The sequence below is a fragment of the Leiobunum rupestre genome, chromosome 2 (assembly GCF_980474605.1).
Source record: "Leiobunum rupestre chromosome 2, qqLeiRupe1.1.hap1, whole genome shotgun sequence".
Classification (NCBI taxonomy): Eukaryota; Metazoa; Arthropoda; class Arachnida; order Opiliones; family Sclerosomatidae; genus Leiobunum; species Leiobunum rupestre.
In genome coordinates, this window is record NC_143385.1 from 87,228,278 (window position 1) to 87,246,492 (window position 18,215).

Sequence of the window (18,215 nt, forward strand, 5' to 3'; positions counted from 1 at the left end):
AAAAGGTTTTTCCAAAAGCGCCCTCTTTTTGTCATTGGGTGTAGTATAATTTTTTAATCGGCCGGGATTCAAACCCGAGCCCTCTTGAACGACAGGTGAGCGTTCTACCGCAGAACCACGCTTCACTGAAAATTAAAAACTCTTCCGAGGAGAGGTATATTTTGGCTTGCCAACTTGTTTTTAATACCCTCTTTCCCCCCACCCTTCCCCTAGTCAGTGACTACTAAAATAAATTAAGATAGGAGGCTCACTAGTCAGGTTGACTACTTAAAAAATATCCTTATGTCCAACCCTGGTTACACCACCGACACTCGTTTCGGTCGCATCAATTTGTAAATGTTGACATGGAGGATACACATAACAGTGTAAAATTATACTAAAATGCAAATATTAACCTTAGTACATTCTATTTGTAATTAAAACCCTCTTAAGCCCCATTTTCATGCTCGCTGGTAGCGGATAAAAATCGTCAAAATTCGCTTCCGCTACTCGCAAGCGTGAAAATAAAGCTAAAATATCTGTTTGAAATAGATCGACGCGGAAAGTGAAAAAGTGTATAGCTGAAGCGGATTTTTTCGATTTTTACCCGCTACCAGCGAGTATGAAAATGGGGCTTAATACGCGTAAATTCTTACGCTACTTGTCTTCCAAACGTCTGACTGCAATCAAAAGAGGGCCTAAAACTAGCTTTCGGTCATGAATTACTTAGTCTGACGACGTTAATGTAAAAATGATATTTACTTATTTATAAGCCATATTTGTTAAATGTAATATATTTATAAAATAACTAGTCGCACTACTTTGTGTTTCCCCCATGGTAACTTAGTTTGCCCATGGATCAATTTCGGCGCCCAGATATTTTCTCTATTTTCAGGCGCTATCTCTGTGCTTCAGAAAAGCTGCGTGCCGCAGCGCCACCTAGAATCATTTCGGTCGAGAATATTATGTATTTCGACCTTAACTTTCCATTTGAAAGTATTTTGAAGTAGAAGTACATGTTTAAAGCGAATGACATTAGTTGTATTGAATGCTTCTCTCAAAGAGGAATATTATTTACTTCTGATATTAGGGGAAAACGATTCGGATATACAGTTTATACACTACTTCTTTTTAAAAATAAATTAGCCGTAAACCGTACGAGCCAGGCTTATCTTTGGTTAAGCCGTACTTACGGAAAAATATTTTAGTCCTAGTTATAATATGGGAATATAGATGTCACTTTGTACCGAGTATTGAAACACTTTTTTTAAATGTAAACAAATTTAATTTCATTAAAAAATTTATTCGTCTAAAAAATATTATTATATATGTTATTTGAAAATAAATAATATTCTAATGAGTACATAAAAATATTTCTTTAAGTTAAAATTCTCAAAAGATAGCGCTAGTGTTTCAATATGCTGAAAAATTGATTTTTAGCGAGCCTTCCGATTCTCTGAATTCTGTGGCAGAAGCTGCTGTTACTACGTTAGATCTTATTTGGATAATACTCCAAGTACAAGGCTTAATTTATGACAATCCCAACTAATAAAGTAAGTTTCCTCGTTCATTTTATGTTGTTTCCTTTTTAGTCTTATTTACTGCATTTTAATAAAAATAACAATATTTATAATTTTTTTCGCTATTGTCTTAAAGCTTGTACTTGCCTTGGTAAACATATGATGTCTAATAATATTTGGTGGTAAATCACTTCCTGTATGATTGTGGCTGTATCCTCTTTATTTTGAGGTCAAGGTTTTAAATGAAATATGGGTAATTTACAAATGCTTATACTCTTGAGACATAAGTTAATCTGTTATAAGTTACCTGGTTTAATTGTTAAAGGTCTTTAGTGTATTAGCTGCCAATGAATTTTTTTTAAATATTCTAAGAGTACTGAATAGAATAGATAAATATTGAAGGCGAATTGTGTTTTTTCAAAAGCGCAAGTTTACGAATGAAATGTAGAGCACGAACAATTTAAGATTTTCTAGCATACTTGTCACGAATATGTTAATGAAGCTTTCACTCATAATGTTTCGAAAAACATTTTGTACTTCTAATCACTTGCAGTTTATTTCACTTTAACAGTCTTATTAGTCCCAACAATGTAGCGGTGTTCCTGTGTGTTTTTTTACTATTTAGTAGGGAATGAAATGTAGCCTTACGTAGCAAATGTGCTAGTTATGGCGAACTGGTAATTTTGGCCTTAGTATTGATAACACCATTTAATTGTAATAATAAATACATCAGCACCAGGTCAAAACCAAATGAAGTGTGAAATTCATATGCTTTTTCTAACTTGACCAAGACGTGTAGTGAATTTTCCACCAATAAATTTTGCAAATGGATAAGTTTTCTTGACAACTTTAAAAGTAAAAATTACAATAGGCGGTTTTAATTTAAATCACGATAAAATCTGATTCATACGAAATCTGTAGCTTTGGTTGTACAAAGATTAAAAATGGTTAATCATGTTAAAAAAATTAAATTGGATTATAAAGACGCTCTGTAACAGGGTGATCTGCGCCTCAAAAAATTATTTAGGCATAAATTTGGGGCCGTTTGCAAACACTTTAGACCCCTGAATTGTAATTATTATGATTAAATTACATTCTAAATAATGCCTTTCTGGTTATTGTTTATTCCTGAGAAATCTAAATGATATTATTAATGAGGAAAACAAGTGTTAATTTCAAAAATAATAAAAAAATTAATTCCTAATATTTAAATGACTGGATACATTAATGTGCGAGTTCACTGCACAACCGACATCGAATTTAGGCTTAAGTTGGTGCATTGGGTATTAGCCTAGCTGATTATTATTATTAGTTTTTGTTGTGAACTAAAATTAGGGGGACTTAAAGCAAGGGGTGGCTCTATCATTGCTACCTGTATTATGAAAAGGCCCCTGTTATTAGATATGGCCATGAATCTATCGGATTCCTCGAAAAACGCCAATTTACTGGAGAGCGTGGTGCCATCTATTTATGTCAAAGGAAGCTAAAAGTGTAGCCCAAATTCCCAACCCTTTGCTAATAGTTTCGGATGTATAGTTGTTTTGACCACAAGACACCGGCGAATGGTTTGATTTAGGTGAAAAGTGTACACTTTCTGTTACCAGTGGCGTCGCTAGGATTTCAAAATTGGTGGAGTTTAAAGGGACTTTCAAGGGAGAATTGTGAGGGGGTTTTAAAAATAAGTCATTGGGTCGCCGCTCGTCGCAGTTACAAAGTTACACTCTGTTGACGTTTCAGTGACTTTTTTCGAATCGATATCCGACCCCTCACCCCTCACTTGAAAGTCCCTTTAAGCCTATAGGCACTGGTCAGTGACGTCCCAATGAGGGAAATGGGGGAAGCCCTCTTACCATAGAAGTTTGGAAAGTTGAAACTTCCAGGCCGACAAGGCCAAATTAAGTTTTTGATTCCTTCTTTTAGGAAGCATTTGTCAACAAAAAAAACCAATAAACCTATCGCTAAGTGAATAGGCATAATTCTCAAATTTTATTTGGCGCTTCAGAAGGCTCAAGTGCCGCCTAACAAACCCTAGTGAAGCCACTATTAGTTACAGAACAAACGAAACGTATACTACTGCTGCCATGTTATCTTTACTAAACGTTTTCCAAAAACTATTGAATACTACACTTGATGTTAAGAGAATGTGGCAAATATCGGCTCTGTTTTCATCATTCATGAAAAAGAGCCTACGATCGTACTCATTATAAATATTACACGTTGAATGGCAGCTAGGAGCAACAAACACAAGTGGAACGCAGCTAGCCTTTAAACACGCTAACGAAGGGTTGTGTACGAATTTCATTGGACGATCGTCACGAGGCTTTACGCTGAACGTTTTACGAGCGGGGGGAAGACAATTTCCGAATTTTCCCCTTCCGACGGCAGCAGGCGCTAAAGCGTCTAGCCAATGAAAAACGTACGCAAGAAATTCTAGGACTTTTGACGGGTTGCGTTCTCCTTGTGTGGGGTGTTGTGTTTGTTGCTCCTAGATGGCAGAGGGGCGTGTCATTTCTTCCACGTGTTATCTGCTCACCTGTATACATTCTTGGCCAACTGATAGAACTACTTTTTATGATTATATTGAGACTAGTTAGACTTTAGTTTTGCTTTTTATTCTCTGTTGTGGGGATTCTCGTTCTTCTACACAATAATCTGACGCGTTAGTTACTTTTATCCCACCCTCGCTATAATTGAAGCTTATACATTTGCTTGATTTAATTTGCGAATGTTTCTACGGCTTCTGTTCCTCGCATTCGTATATTGATTTTTGGCAATCTGTTTTTCGTTTCATTCAAGTTTTCGAGTTGAGATCGTCAGACCGAACCGACGATGGAAGAAGCCGGGGTCGAGAGCCTGGCTGAGGTCTTCAGATGTTTCATCTGCATGGAAAAGCTCAAAGACGCTCATCTATGTCCTCATTGCTCCAAACTGTGTTGCTTCGCTTGCATTCGACGATGGTTGACGGAACAGCGCTCTCAATGCCCTCACTGTCGGGCGTCTCTCCGGCTGCACGAACTGGTCAACTGCAGATGGGTAGAAGAAGTCACTCAACAATTGGACAACCTACAACTCGTCAGTAACGCCAAAGGCGACGTCTCGGAGAACGAAAAATGTTCCGTGCATCAAGAGAAATTAAGCGTCTATTGCTGGAATTGTCACCTGTGCATTTGCCACCAATGCGCTTTGTGGGGTGGCATGCATTCGGGACACATTTTCAAACCGTTGGAGGAGGTGTACGAGCACCACGTCAGCCAGATTAAAGAAGGCGTGCGTCAGTTGCGAAGGCGCTTGACCGAATTGGTGCTCTTGGTGCAAGAAGTGGAACGCAACGTCGAGAGTGTCCGAGTCGCCAAGGACGAGCGGGTCCACGAGATACGAAACGCGGTGGAACACATGATCGCTCGTTTGGACTCGCAATTGAAGAATAAACTATTGACACTCATGGGACAAAAGTCGTCTCTAACCCAAGAAACTGAACAGCTTGATACATTACTGCAATCCATCGACAACCAATTGGGAGGGTCCTCCAAAAGTGACTTGATTAATAATAGCCCCAACCTGATTCGTCTGATCAGCGACATCCAGCACAAACCGATGACCAGTTTCGTGACCACTCCGGTTCCCGCCGACTTCCAAAGCGAAATTGTCCCGCCGTACGAATCGAGTCCCTTCGTCATGGAGAATTTTTCCATTCTTCAACAAAGAGCGGATCCGGTTTATAGTCGACCCTTGAACGTCTACGGTTTAACTTGGCGCTTGAAAGTGTATCCCGACGGAAATGGCGTCGTGAGGGGTAACTATTTGTCGGTATTTTTGGAACTATCCGCCGGTTTACCCGAAACGTCGAAGTACGAATACAGAGTGGAAATGATCCATCAAGCGTCGAGCGACCCAACGAAAAATATCGTCCGGGAATTCGCGTCCGATTTCGAGGTCGGAGAATGTTGGGGATACAATCGATTCTTCAGACTGGATTTGTTAGCCAACGAAGGGTATCTCAATACGTCTAACGACACTTTAGTTCTCAGTTTTCAAGTACGACCACCGACCTATTTTCAAAAGTGTAGAGATCAACAATGGTTCATCAATCAACTTAAGGCGACGCAAAACCAGTTAACGGCGCAAATAAACGATCTCAAAGAACGTCTTTCGATAGAACTATCTCACCATCAGCCGGTTAACCCAGTCGGCGACAAGACCGAGACAGTAAGCCCCAACGTGGCCAATGACTCCAATCAGACCACTCAAACGACCCTCAATATAAGTTCGTCGCCGAGGCTGCCTCAGTCGAAAAGCGCCACGCGCAATAATACTAGTTTCGAGGTACCGGAACCGGGAACCGTCAAAGTTGAGAACTTCAAACCTAACGTCAGCGCGAACGCTTCGTCAACTCCCATTAAACCGGAAATTAACGACGCGAAACAGTACGCGGGAACCCGATCCAAGAACAGAAGTCGCCGCTACGGGTTGTCCGCTAAGAAGCAAAGCGTGGAACCCAGTTTTAAAGGGTTTTCCTTGGACATGAACGCCGAAAGCTCGTCTAGTTCGGACAGTGAGACACTGAGCGAAGGAGAAAGCGAGAGGCCGATACGACGCGCCGAAGAAACCCGTTCGTCCATCGAAGACACCAGCATCGACGAAAACGACATTGATGACAGGACCATGTCTAGCGACAAAGACGTGGAAATCGCCCACATGGTCCTGCCTTCGAGGCAAAGAATACATTCTGACAGAATCATCAATAATTCTTCGTCGCAATTGAACTTCAGCTCTCTTCAACAGATGCTTCCGTCTTCGAGCAATAATATTCACTCTCAGGGAGTCGACGACGACGAGACGCTATTGCTGAGACTTTTAGAATTGCAAGAACGTAAACCTTCGACAATGGACGCCAATGCTACTTTATTACTCAAATCGGCCGAAAAGTATCGCAAGGGGACCACGTGCAAACATTTGGCTTTTCTGTCGTCGTTGTTATCCAACGTCGACTGTCCGGAGTCTTCGAGAGACAGAACCAAGTCGTCGAAATGTCATTTCGCCGAAGCTCATTGCTCGGCGGCTTCTTCGGGTGCTAGTATCAAGTACCCCTACGACGCCAACCAAGTGGTGCCGCCGGAAATGGATAACTCCGATCAAATCGGTTACGATCCTCCACAATCCGAAGTGGCCTGCATTCCTACGTCAAACACGGCTCGTTTGGTCGCCAAGCTGAACAAACTGGCCGGGGAAGAACCGGTCTCCCTGAACCCGCAAGTAGATCAAGTGGAAAATCAGAAACACAAGAAGCTGGGTAAGACCGGAGTGTCGCCCGGCAAACAATCTCTACCCTACGTTGACTGCGAAGAGGAACTGAGGAAAGAATCCGACGACCAGGGAGTAGCTTCCGGTGCTAACCACCAAAATCCTCCAGCATCCGGCGACCCGTCTACGTCGTCCACTTTGTGGCCCATTCTAAATGTCGGATTTTCCGTGGACGTGTCTTCGTCATCATCCGCTTCGTCGTCTTCTGCTAATTCCGCTTTAGACGAGAGGTCCAGTAGCACCGACTCGGCCGGCACTCTATGCAGCCCCGACCAGGACAATGCGCCGGTCAATCAAACGTCGGGCAGTCCGGTATAGGAAATATTATTATATATAGCTAGCTATCAGATGAACTTTTTTCAAATATACTTTATTTTTTAATTTCAAATTTATTTTTTATTGATCTAAGAATTATTTGGGTTCGGGAAATAACCAGTATAACGTACCTGAACTGGTTATACCTAACGTTTTAGAAATGTATTCAGTATTAAAGATAACTAAAGCGAAATAAAATTTCCACAATTTGAGTATTGATTGTAGTTTTATTTAAGAGCCTACAAGGGCGGAGGAACCCGGGAGGCGAGAAATGGGGTCCTGCCAAATATTTTACTGCAAGAGGCAACCAATGCTATTTGTCCACCTCCAACATTTAGAGCGGTTCAAAACTTCCAATTTAATCATTAAAGACCTATCATTTTAAGGGTTATTGAAACGAAAATAAAACCAATATGAATAACTTCAAATATTATCATCCATAAATATTGGTTTTGTATCCCATTATGCTTCAAATTTACCAAGCGAAAACAGTCTGCTAATTAATAAATGGGTGCAAATTTGGGAAATTAGTAAAAAATTCAGAAATTTAGAAATGGGTCAAAAATTGGGTAATTAAGAAATGGGTCAAAAATTGGGTAATTAAGAAATGGGTCAAAAATTGGGTAATTAAGAAATGGGTCAAAAATTGTGAAATTTAGAAATTGGTCAAATAGCTACCAGTCATAAAATCCACTAACTGCCACGCAACTAAATATTCGCGACCGAAACGAGTCTAGGTGGCGTACTAACAGCGCTAGCTTCTCCGTGGTTTCGCCTATGATCTAGCATCTGCTACAGTCAAATTGAAAAGTCATGATGTTTTTTCTTAAATAAACTTATCAAAATATAAGCAAACGTTGCAAAAATTATATTAAAATGAAGGAATCAATATTTATTAAGTCAAAATAGTTCTTTATATAAATTTTTTATGCTTGCCCAGCTTGTTATACATGGGTCCCGCCACGTCACGAAAACGTCATTTACTGGGGGAGTTAGGGATATTTTTTTGTGAACCTAGGGCAATGTTCGAGTTAGAGAGCTTCACGTCGTATGATACTCGTATCTGATTACCAAATATTAATTAAAAGTAAGTCAGTCGATTATTTAACTTTTCTATTATAGTATAATAATTAATAATACAATTTTTGTAGAAATCCCTCTTTTATAGCACGATGAAGATGAATTAATGCCCAGTTTTGTACCTTGTTGGCTAAGCCTAGGTCAAAACCAATGCAGTTTATAGTATTAATCTAGTCTACAAGAGTACTGGAGCCAAGGGCGTATTTAAGGGGGCGGGTTCGGGGGTTCAAACACCCACCCCCGAAATGCAGATGAGTGGGGGAGGGTGCCTAATAAAAATCAGTGAAACTTCCGTCAGCACCCCCCCCTCCCCTGAAATTTTCCCTCAAAACCCCCCTGAAATAAAATCCTGGATACGCTACCATTTTTTTTATTATCCTTGCTATTGTGATAATGAACTCGACAATTTCGGAGTAAGTTAACACTTTTATAAATCTATGTACATAAATAACTACTCGTCTAGTCTACTATAGCAGGCAAAAAATCGAAATACCCCGCTAAGCCGCTTAGAAAGTTTTTAAGAATTTGGTCAAATTTGGTCGAGCTTTAAAAATTTTCTGGCAAACGCGGCTTATGACGTCGTTTGTGACGCGTCGGGTACATGCTTTCCCTCACCCCATTTTCTTGCCCCCCGATTTTATAGAAAGAACTATTACGACTAATGATGAGGAAAAACTTCCGCTTTAGCCACTTCCGATCTTGGTTTCAATGGCGAACCAAAGGGGGCGTAGCGATAGTATTCGGTCGCGATTAAACTTATGATTTTATGCACTTATGTGTCCTGTCAAGTAAAGGAACGTATTAGCAGAAGTTTATAATGTATTTCTAACGACAGAAGTATCCATCTAAAATGAAACATGCGCCTTCGCAAGCTCGACGCAGATCCCTTTGGGTGCGAAATTTACCTCAAATCGTGGATGTGTTACATGTACACTCCATACGAGGGGCTAATCACTTCCTCAAATTATGTACAACGATTACAGCTAAATCTTTAATCGATTACGTAATCACTTTAGTACAGTCAAAGCTACTGGCTTGTACACCGATTACGTATAGTGATCAGTCCCTCGACTGCATAACGGCTCAACATTTACCGAAAGTTAAGTTAATAAGAACCACCTATGAACTTCAAATCAAAGAATGATAAAACACACGATAAGGTAGAAAAGACCATAGTGAAAAGATTCACGTCTTTACTTCATCCTCGAAGATCTATTTGGTTCGAGTTCCGCGTCTTCATTTTATCAAAGAATATAAAGCCCCAGGAATGGAAGGTGTAGCTCCGTCTAGTGGAACTTTTGCGCCTCTCGTTTTTAAAGAGAGACCGGGTTGCGTTAACCGTTTCCGGTTACTCTGATTTGCTTTGCCGGAAGTTTCTACGCAACCAAAACACGCGGCCAATAATATCAATCCTTCCATTCCTGGGGCTTTATATTCTTTGATTTTACCCTCGGAAAATCTATGTGGTTCGAGTTTCGCGTCTTCATTTTATCCTCGAAAATCTATTTGGTTCGAGTTTCGCGTCTTTATTTTATCCTAGAAGATCTATTTGGTTCGAGTTTCGCGTCTTCATTTTATCCTCGAAAATCTATTTGGTTCGAGTTTCGCGTCTTTATTTTATCCTAGAAGATCTATTTGGTTCGAGTTTCGCGTCTTCATTTTATCCTCGAAAATCTATTTGGTTCGAGTTTCGCGTCTTTATTTTATCCTAGAAGATCTATTTGGTTCGAGTTTCGCGTCTTCATTTTATCTTCGAAGATTTATTTGATTCAAGTTTCGCGTCTTTATCATTTAATATTTAACAAGTCTATTACGGTAAAAATGACACTGCGTAGGGATATTAATCTATCCATATTTTGCCAATGAAATGGTATTCAAAATCTATGTATTCACTAGTTTTTATTTCGAAACGTGCTTTGCAAAATCGACTGGAGCTCGATCAAAGGTTTCTGGTCGTTTTCTTTTGGCAGTTATTTTGTTTCTATTTTAGGTAGATAACGGAGTGGCAGGGAGTAGTGGCTCACTCCTGTAATCCCAGGCGTCCGGGAGGCAGAGATTGTGGATGGCCGTGTGAGGACGACCACCAATCCCACAACGGGTGGTTGTCATACTTCCGCCACGGGTGTCCCAACCCTATCCCCAAGTATCCCTCCGTTGGCGTGGCCGTAATACATATCTCGCACCTGATTAATTAAATGGACGAGCGGACTGTATTGTCCCACCCGTTACAATGGCTCATAACGAGCACAAAAAAAAAGGATAACGGAGTGCGGGCTTTTTAGAAAGAACACCGTCACGAAAATAATATGCAGGGGAAAATAATAGGAAATCCCTCTAAAATGACGTCACGAAAAAATGCATTAATAATTTCGTGCCTACACTTGTTCACCGCGTGATCACATTCAGAAAACATAATCTTTCCATTAGGTAGAAGAGCAAAATGTATCATGCTCAATTCTATGACCTATCGACGCTAATATTTGGGGTGAAGCAAAAAATGTCATGGTCTCGAACGATAATTTTTTACGTTCTTTCACGCTTGCTCTAGTTTCATTTAAAAATTAAATTCGGTTTAATTTTAATGTTTTTACCTCTCCGAGGGGACAAAGTTTTAATTCAGTTTGATTGGGTATTTCGTTATTGTAATGTTTATGTGTAGGGTGTGAATCTTGAGTTCGTGTTATGACGGTTGTGGGTGTTGAGTTCGTTGTGTTTGTGTTATGATGGTTGTGGATATTGAGTCTGTACGGGCGTTTTCTCTCCAACTTCTTCTTACTGACTTTTGGACGGACCGAGTGCTGAGTGTTATGCAACCTCTCAACGTCCAATGGCAGGGTTTCCACCAATTGTACACGGTATTCGTCTTAGTATCAATTTGCGATTTATTGGCGCCGGCCGGGAATCGAACCCGGGTCTGCCTCGTGCAAGAGATTTACTGTAACCACTCAGCCACCAACGCTTGTTAATTTACGGTGTTTTTCTAAAACACAGTTTTTCGAATGTCCTTTACAAAGTTATAACGTTAGGTACTATAATTTATTCTACATCATTTTAAATATTTATAAATTATATTAATCTTATATTTAATTAAATATTTATAAATTATATTAATCTTATATTTAATTAAATATTTATAAATTATATTAATCTTATATTTAATTAAATATTTATAAATTATATTAATCTTATATTTAATTAAATATTTATAAATTATATTAATCTTATATTTAATTAAATATTTATAAATTATATTAATCTTATATTTAATTAAATATTTATAAATTATATTAATCTTATATTTAATTAAATATTTATAAATTCTATTAATCTTATATTTAATTAAATATTTATAAATTATATTAATCTTATATTTAATTAAATATTTATAAATTATATTAATCTTATATTTAATTAAATATTTATAAATTATATTAATCTTATATTTAATTAAATATTTATAAATTATATTAATCTTATATTTAATTAAATATTTATAAATTATATTAATCTTATATTTAATTAAATATTTATAAATTATATTAATCTTATATTTAATTAAATATTTATAAATTATATTAATCTTATATTTAATTAAATATTTATAAATTATATTAATCTTATATTTAATTAAATATTTATAAATTCTATTAATCTTATATTTAATTAAATATTTATAAATTATATTAATCTTATATTTAATTAAATATTTATAAATTATATTAATCTTATATTTAATTAAATATTTATAAATTATATTAATCTTATATTTAATTAAATATTTATAAATTATATTAATCTTATATTTAATTAAATATTTATAAATTATATTAAGCTTATATTTAATTAAATATTTATAAATTATATTAAGCTTATATTTAATTAAATATTTATAAATTATATTAAGCTTATATTTAATTAAATATTTATAAATTATATTAAGCTTATATTTAATTAAATATTTATAAATTATATTAAGCTTATATTTAATTAAATATTTATAAATTATATTAAGCTTATATTTAATTAAATATTTATAAATTATATTAATCTTATAATTAATTAAATATTTATAAATTATATTAAGCTTATATTTAATTAAATATTTATAAATTATATTAATCTTATATTTAATTAAATATTTATAAATTATATTAATCTTATATTTAATTAAATATTTATAAATTATATTAATCTTATATTTAATTAAATATTTATAAATTATATTAATCTTATATTTAATTAAATATTTATAAATTATATTAATCTTATATTTAATTAAATATTTATAAATTATATTAATCTTATATTTAATTAAATATTTATAAATTATATTAATCTTATATTTAATTAAATATTTATAAATTATATTAATCTTATATTTAATTAAATATTTATAAATTATATTAATCTTATATTTAATTAAATATTTATAAATTATATTAATCTTATATTTAATTAAATATTTATAAATTATATTAATCTTATATTTAATTAAATGTTTATAAATTATATTAATCTTATATTTAATTAAATATTTATAAATTATATTAACCTTATATTTAATTAAATATTTATAAATTATATTAATCTTATATTTAATTAAATATTTATAAATTATATTAATCTTATATTTAATTAAATATTTATAAATTATATTAATCTTATATTTAATTAAATATTTATAAATTATATTAATCTTATATTTAGTTAAATATTTATAAATTATATTAATCTTATATTTAATTAAATATTTATAAATTATATTAATCTTATATTTAATTAAATATTTATAAATTATATTAATCTTATATTTAATTAAATATTTATAAATTATATTAATCTTATATTTAATTAAATATTTACAAATTATTTTAATCTTATATTTAATTAAATATTTATAAATTGTATTAATCTTATATTTAATTAAATATTTATAAATTATATTAATCTTATATTTAATTAAATATTTATAAATTATATTAATCTTATATTTAATTAAATATTTATAAATTATATTAATCTTATATTTAATTAAATGTTTATAAATTATATTAATCTTATATTTAATTAAATATTTATAAATTATATTAACCTTATATTTAATTAAATATTTATAAATTATATTAATCTTATATTTAATTAAATATTTATAAATTATATTAATCTTATATTTAATTAAATATTTATAAATTATATTAATCTTATATTTAATTAAATATTTATAAATTATATTAATCTTATATTTAGTTAAATATTTATAAATTATATTAATCTTATATTTAATTAAATATTTATAAATTATATTAATCTTATATTTAATTAAATATTTATAAATTATATTAATCTTATATTTAATTAAATATTTATAAATTATATTAATCTTATATTTAATTAAATATTTACAAATTATTTTAATCTTATATTTAATTAAATATTTATAAATTGTATTAATCTTATATTTAATTAAATATTTATAAAATGTATTAATCTTATATTTAATTAAATATTTATAAATTATATTAATCTTATATTTAATTAAATATAAGATTAATATAATTTATAAATATTTAATTAAATATAAGATTAATATAATTTATAAATATTTAATTAAATATAAGATTAATATAATTTATAAATATTTAATTAAATATAAGATTAATATAATTTATAAATATTTAATTAAATATAAGATTAATATAATTTATAAATATTTAATTAAATATAAGATTAATATAATTTATAAATATTTAATTAAATATAAGATTAATATAATTTATAAATATTTAATTAAATATAAGATTAATATAATTTATAAATATTTAATTAAATATAAGATTAATATAATTTATAAATATTTAATTAAATATAAGATTAATATAATTTATAAATATTTAATTAAATATATCTTATATTTAATTAAATATTTATAAATTATATTAATCTTAAATTTAATTATATATTTATTTTTGTCGTTAATGCCCACCGTCGCTACCAACAGTTTACGGTATTCGTCTTAGTAACAATTTGCAACCGCGATTTGAACCCGAGACCTCCTGCTTGCCAGGCGGAAGTTCTACCACAGAACCACCGACACTTGTTACGCTTCATTGAAAATTAGACCTTCAGCTTTACCGGAAGCGTATTTAATAGAGTACGAAATTTTGGTTTAATTTAAATGGAATTGAAATTTAAATTATTGCATCGAAGAAATTCTAATTTAGCGTTTTCTCTATTGATTAAAAACAAATGCGCCACCCAGGTTTCGAACCCAAGCCATTCGGCTTGGCAGTCGAGCGCTCTATCACAGAACCACCGATAGCTCCTAGCTTCACTAAAAATAAGACACTCATCGTAAGCATAATAGGTAATAAAGTCTTGAATTTATGAAGGCGTAATCTGGTTTTTTTACGAATGAAATTATGTTGATTTAATCTTGTTTGTCTAATCTTTGATATTGTTGGTTTTTTCTGTCTTATATTTGTATCTACTATTTTTTAAGTTTATTTCCTTTTCCCCGAAAAATCGTCCAGTCTTAGAGGAACCTTTAAGAGCGTAAGTCATGCCCAAAAGCTTATCCGGTTTCATTATAATAACGTGAAAAATCGTATTTGTGAATGGTAAGGTGTTGCGCTTCTTGATATTATATTTTCTATTGCTTGATTTCTAAATATTTGAACTAATTTATTGCTTGACTGCGTTATAATATTTTTCTATGAGTTTTGTTTCTGAAGTCTGATTGATTGGGTTGTTATTGTGTATTTTTCTATTCGTTATTTTTATTTTTTGAAACTCTAATATTTTAAAATGGATATAGTATAACATTACTTCTGCGTATTTCGAATGTGCGTGACGTGGAGGGTATTTTCACGTTTTATTAGGATCAGTTTTTTTAAATTTAAATATCTTTCGTTTTATTTGTATTTTATTTCGTTTTTTCAGTCGTATATTTTTATCGAGTTGTATACATCGTGCGCTTACACTTATGTTGGTCTGGTTTTTAACTGGGTCGTCATTACTTCGTAATTTATTTTAAACGTTTTCTCGACTGATTAAGATGTTTAATTTGAAATAAAATGAGCGTTAAAGATGCGGCAAGTATTTCGTAAGCGAGAAAAATACAAATACCCTCTGTAGATATTTCTTTCATTAAAATTGGCTTCGTATTATATTTAACTGTTAAACTCAATTGTGCATTGTTTTAGTACGTCTAACTCACTGTTGTAACTACTTAGTTTATAATATTCTGAATAAATTATACTTCGTTGTTTCGTCTCAATTATTTTAATTATAATAAAAATTTTATACCGGGCGGGATTGAACCTGGATTACGTTTTTAGTAAATAACTCTGAATTGCGGAGATCTATCTTTAAGGGTCATCTCGAGCAATTAATACCGCTAGGGACAATTCTTCCGATTAGAGGTATATTTTGGCTTGCCAACTTGTTCATAGTCACTATTTCTTCAATAACGTTGAAAGATCGAATCCGATTTGGTTCCTTGGTGTGATCACGCGTTGAACAAGTTTAGGCACGAAATAATTTATTAATTTCTTCGTGCCTTGATTTTGGAGGGGTTTTTCTGTTTCCGGCTTTGGTCGGATTCAAATGGTGCCAGCGCATTATTTTCCCCTGCATATTATTTTAGTGAAGGTATTCTTTCGAAAAAGCCCGCACTCGGTTTTCTACCTGAAATATAATCGAAATAGTTGCCAAGAGTAAACGGCCAGAAACCTTTGATCGCGACTATAGTTGTTTCAAGCTAATAACATCACCAAGATAGGTAAATAAATACTTCTCTCGCATGATATATGTTATTAATTAATGATATGTTATATACTTCTGTCTGCAGTAACTTACATTGTTAGCCGTCAGGTCGTGTGCTTCTTCCATGTAGATGTCGTACGGTCTGGGTACGAATCCCAGTTCTCGGCCAGTTTTTCCATAAGGATTATGTCGACCCAGCTGCGATTTATCTTTCTTAGAATAAGACAATTTGAGCCACACCAATGTCTTAACGTACTCAATGAAATAATTGAAATCTGCGGTGAAATTAGAAACTTCAGTTATTAAATGTAAAATTTCACTAAGAATAGGAGTTGCTATAGTTTCATAGATCCGTGACCTCCACTAGTACCAGTTTGATGTTATGCAAATAGAATGATAACCTAGACCACATTGCATTATATTATGATAACCTAGACCACATTGTATTATGTTACGATAACCTAGATCACATTGTATTATGTCACGATAACCTAGATCACATTGTATTATGTTACGATAACCTAGACCACATGGCATTATGTTACGATAACCTAGCTCACATTGTATTATGTTACGATAACCTAGACCACATTGTATTATGCTACGATAACCTAGATAACATTGTATTATGTTACGATAACCTAGACCACATGGCATTATGTTACGATAACCTAGACCACATTGAATTATGTTACGATAACCTAAACCATATTGTATTATGTTATGATAACCTAGACTACATTACATTATGCTATGATAACCTAGACCACATTTTCATTCTAAACAGTATTCAAAGGATCGAAGGGAAATACAGGATTTCTAAAACATTTGTCTATACCAAGAACGTATTTATTTATACTAAGGCACAATGATTATTTAAAGACGACTTATAGCGTCGCCTCGAATATCGAAGAGTAAGTTCCTTCTCCTTGGAAAATCAAATCATCCCGTTATCTCATTGTTTTCCTAAGACTGACGTCTTATGACGCGATTGAAGCGCAAGCCGGTGACGTTCTTCCTCCCCCCTCCCTCTCGTATCAAGGGTCATTTAGACCACAATAACCTAATTAGTCATTCTCTCTAAGTTGAAAGAAATACAAAATTTTAAGATTATGCAAAGTCAATTGGGAGGGGCGAAATTAACTTTTAGCCAGAGGTGGGCAAAAATGTTGAGCAGCTTTCCAAAGTGAACGCTCAGAAATTTTTTCCGCGAGCATTCAAGTGAACCTGATCTCAACGCAGGCGATAATATGTTATCTCTCTTCAACTGAGCAAGCTCAAGGCGAGCGCGGAATTTTCTTTTCAGCGGCTGAATGTTCACGACGCGGTGAGAGAGATCCGCCGATCGACGGGCTAGTCTTTTCACTTTTAAGTGATACTCCCTCTAGCGGCGTCGCGGTTTGTTCAGATGAAAGCTCTCACGACGCGGTGAGCAAGATCAGCCGATCGACGGGCTAGCCTGCTCACTTTTACGCGATACTGCCTCTAGCGGCGTGGCAGCTTTTTCAATTTTGAAAGCTCGTAGACCACGGATTTGATCACGTTGAGCAATGGGCTGGTTTTTTCTTCAAAAATCGCTCACCGGGTGGCGAGCCTACTTTGAAAATATTTTATTTTTCTCATCGATTTGTCTATTCTTTTTTTAATCAGTTTCTACTCGACTAATTATTTTACGTATTATTTTCACAACGATTTGTATACTCTAACATTAAAAATATCTAGGCAGATGTAGATACATTATTGTTATATTTATATTTTTAATATTCATCGTTGTATAGTGATTAGCTACAGAGGTATCATAAGTAACATAACCAGTATGACACTTTCTAAAATGTTAATACGAATTTCCTGACAGAACATTGGGTAGTAGTTGTAATATATATTTCGGCCTGAACATATTTTAGGCACTATGGGTCTCGGTGTTGAAAGAAACCTGAATTAGGGCAAAACTCTGGAAATCAGTTTAGTATGCTTTTTATAATAATCATACAAATTTTTATTATGTTATATATGGTGGTATGTAAAAGTGTGATTTATTTGTACCGTTAGCCCTCCCCTTGTTCCAGTAACGCTATGGTTGTTTCACACTTTCACTTGATCTTTATGGTTTCATTGTTCCGATTTCACCGGAAACATTTATGTATAAACAAACAATGATAATTTCATGTTTATACTATTTTACTAAACCATCGAATTTTGGAATTGGGTAATTCCACGTCAAATCGTCCGTTTTTGGAAAAAGTCCCCCTCGGCACC

The 18,215-nt window shown here is 33.3% G+C and overlaps 2 protein-coding genes across 2 annotated transcripts in view; one reads left to right on the forward strand and one right to left on the reverse strand.

Annotated features, from left to right (window-relative positions):
* LOC149960234 (uncharacterized) overlaps positions 1-16,213 on the reverse strand; it is a 65,352-nt gene extending 49,139 nt beyond the window's left edge. The window contains exon 1 of the mRNA XM_090166606.1: positions 16,053-16,213. Within this exon, the coding sequence (XP_090022732.1) occupies positions 16,053-16,085 (33 nt within the window). The 5' untranslated portion in view covers positions 16,086-16,213. The remainder of the gene's footprint in view (positions 1-16,052) is intronic.
* Positions 1,366-7,332, forward strand: LOC149960235 (uncharacterized). The gene is made up of 2 exons (XM_090166605.1): positions 1,366-1,532; positions 4,296-7,332. Exon 2 carries the CDS (start codon positions 4,329-4,331, stop codon positions 7,116-7,118), a length of 2,790 nt encoding a protein of 929 aa, XP_090022731.1. The 5' UTR covers positions 1,366-1,532; positions 4,296-4,328; the 3' UTR covers positions 7,119-7,332.
* Positions 16,214-18,215: the final 2,002 nt, after the last annotated feature.

Excerpts from the sequence above, each read along its gene's own strand:
- LOC149960235 (XM_090166605.1), top strand. The coding sequence starts at position 4,329 with ATGGAAGAAGCCGGGGTCGAGAGCCTGGCTGAGGTCTTCAGATGTTTC.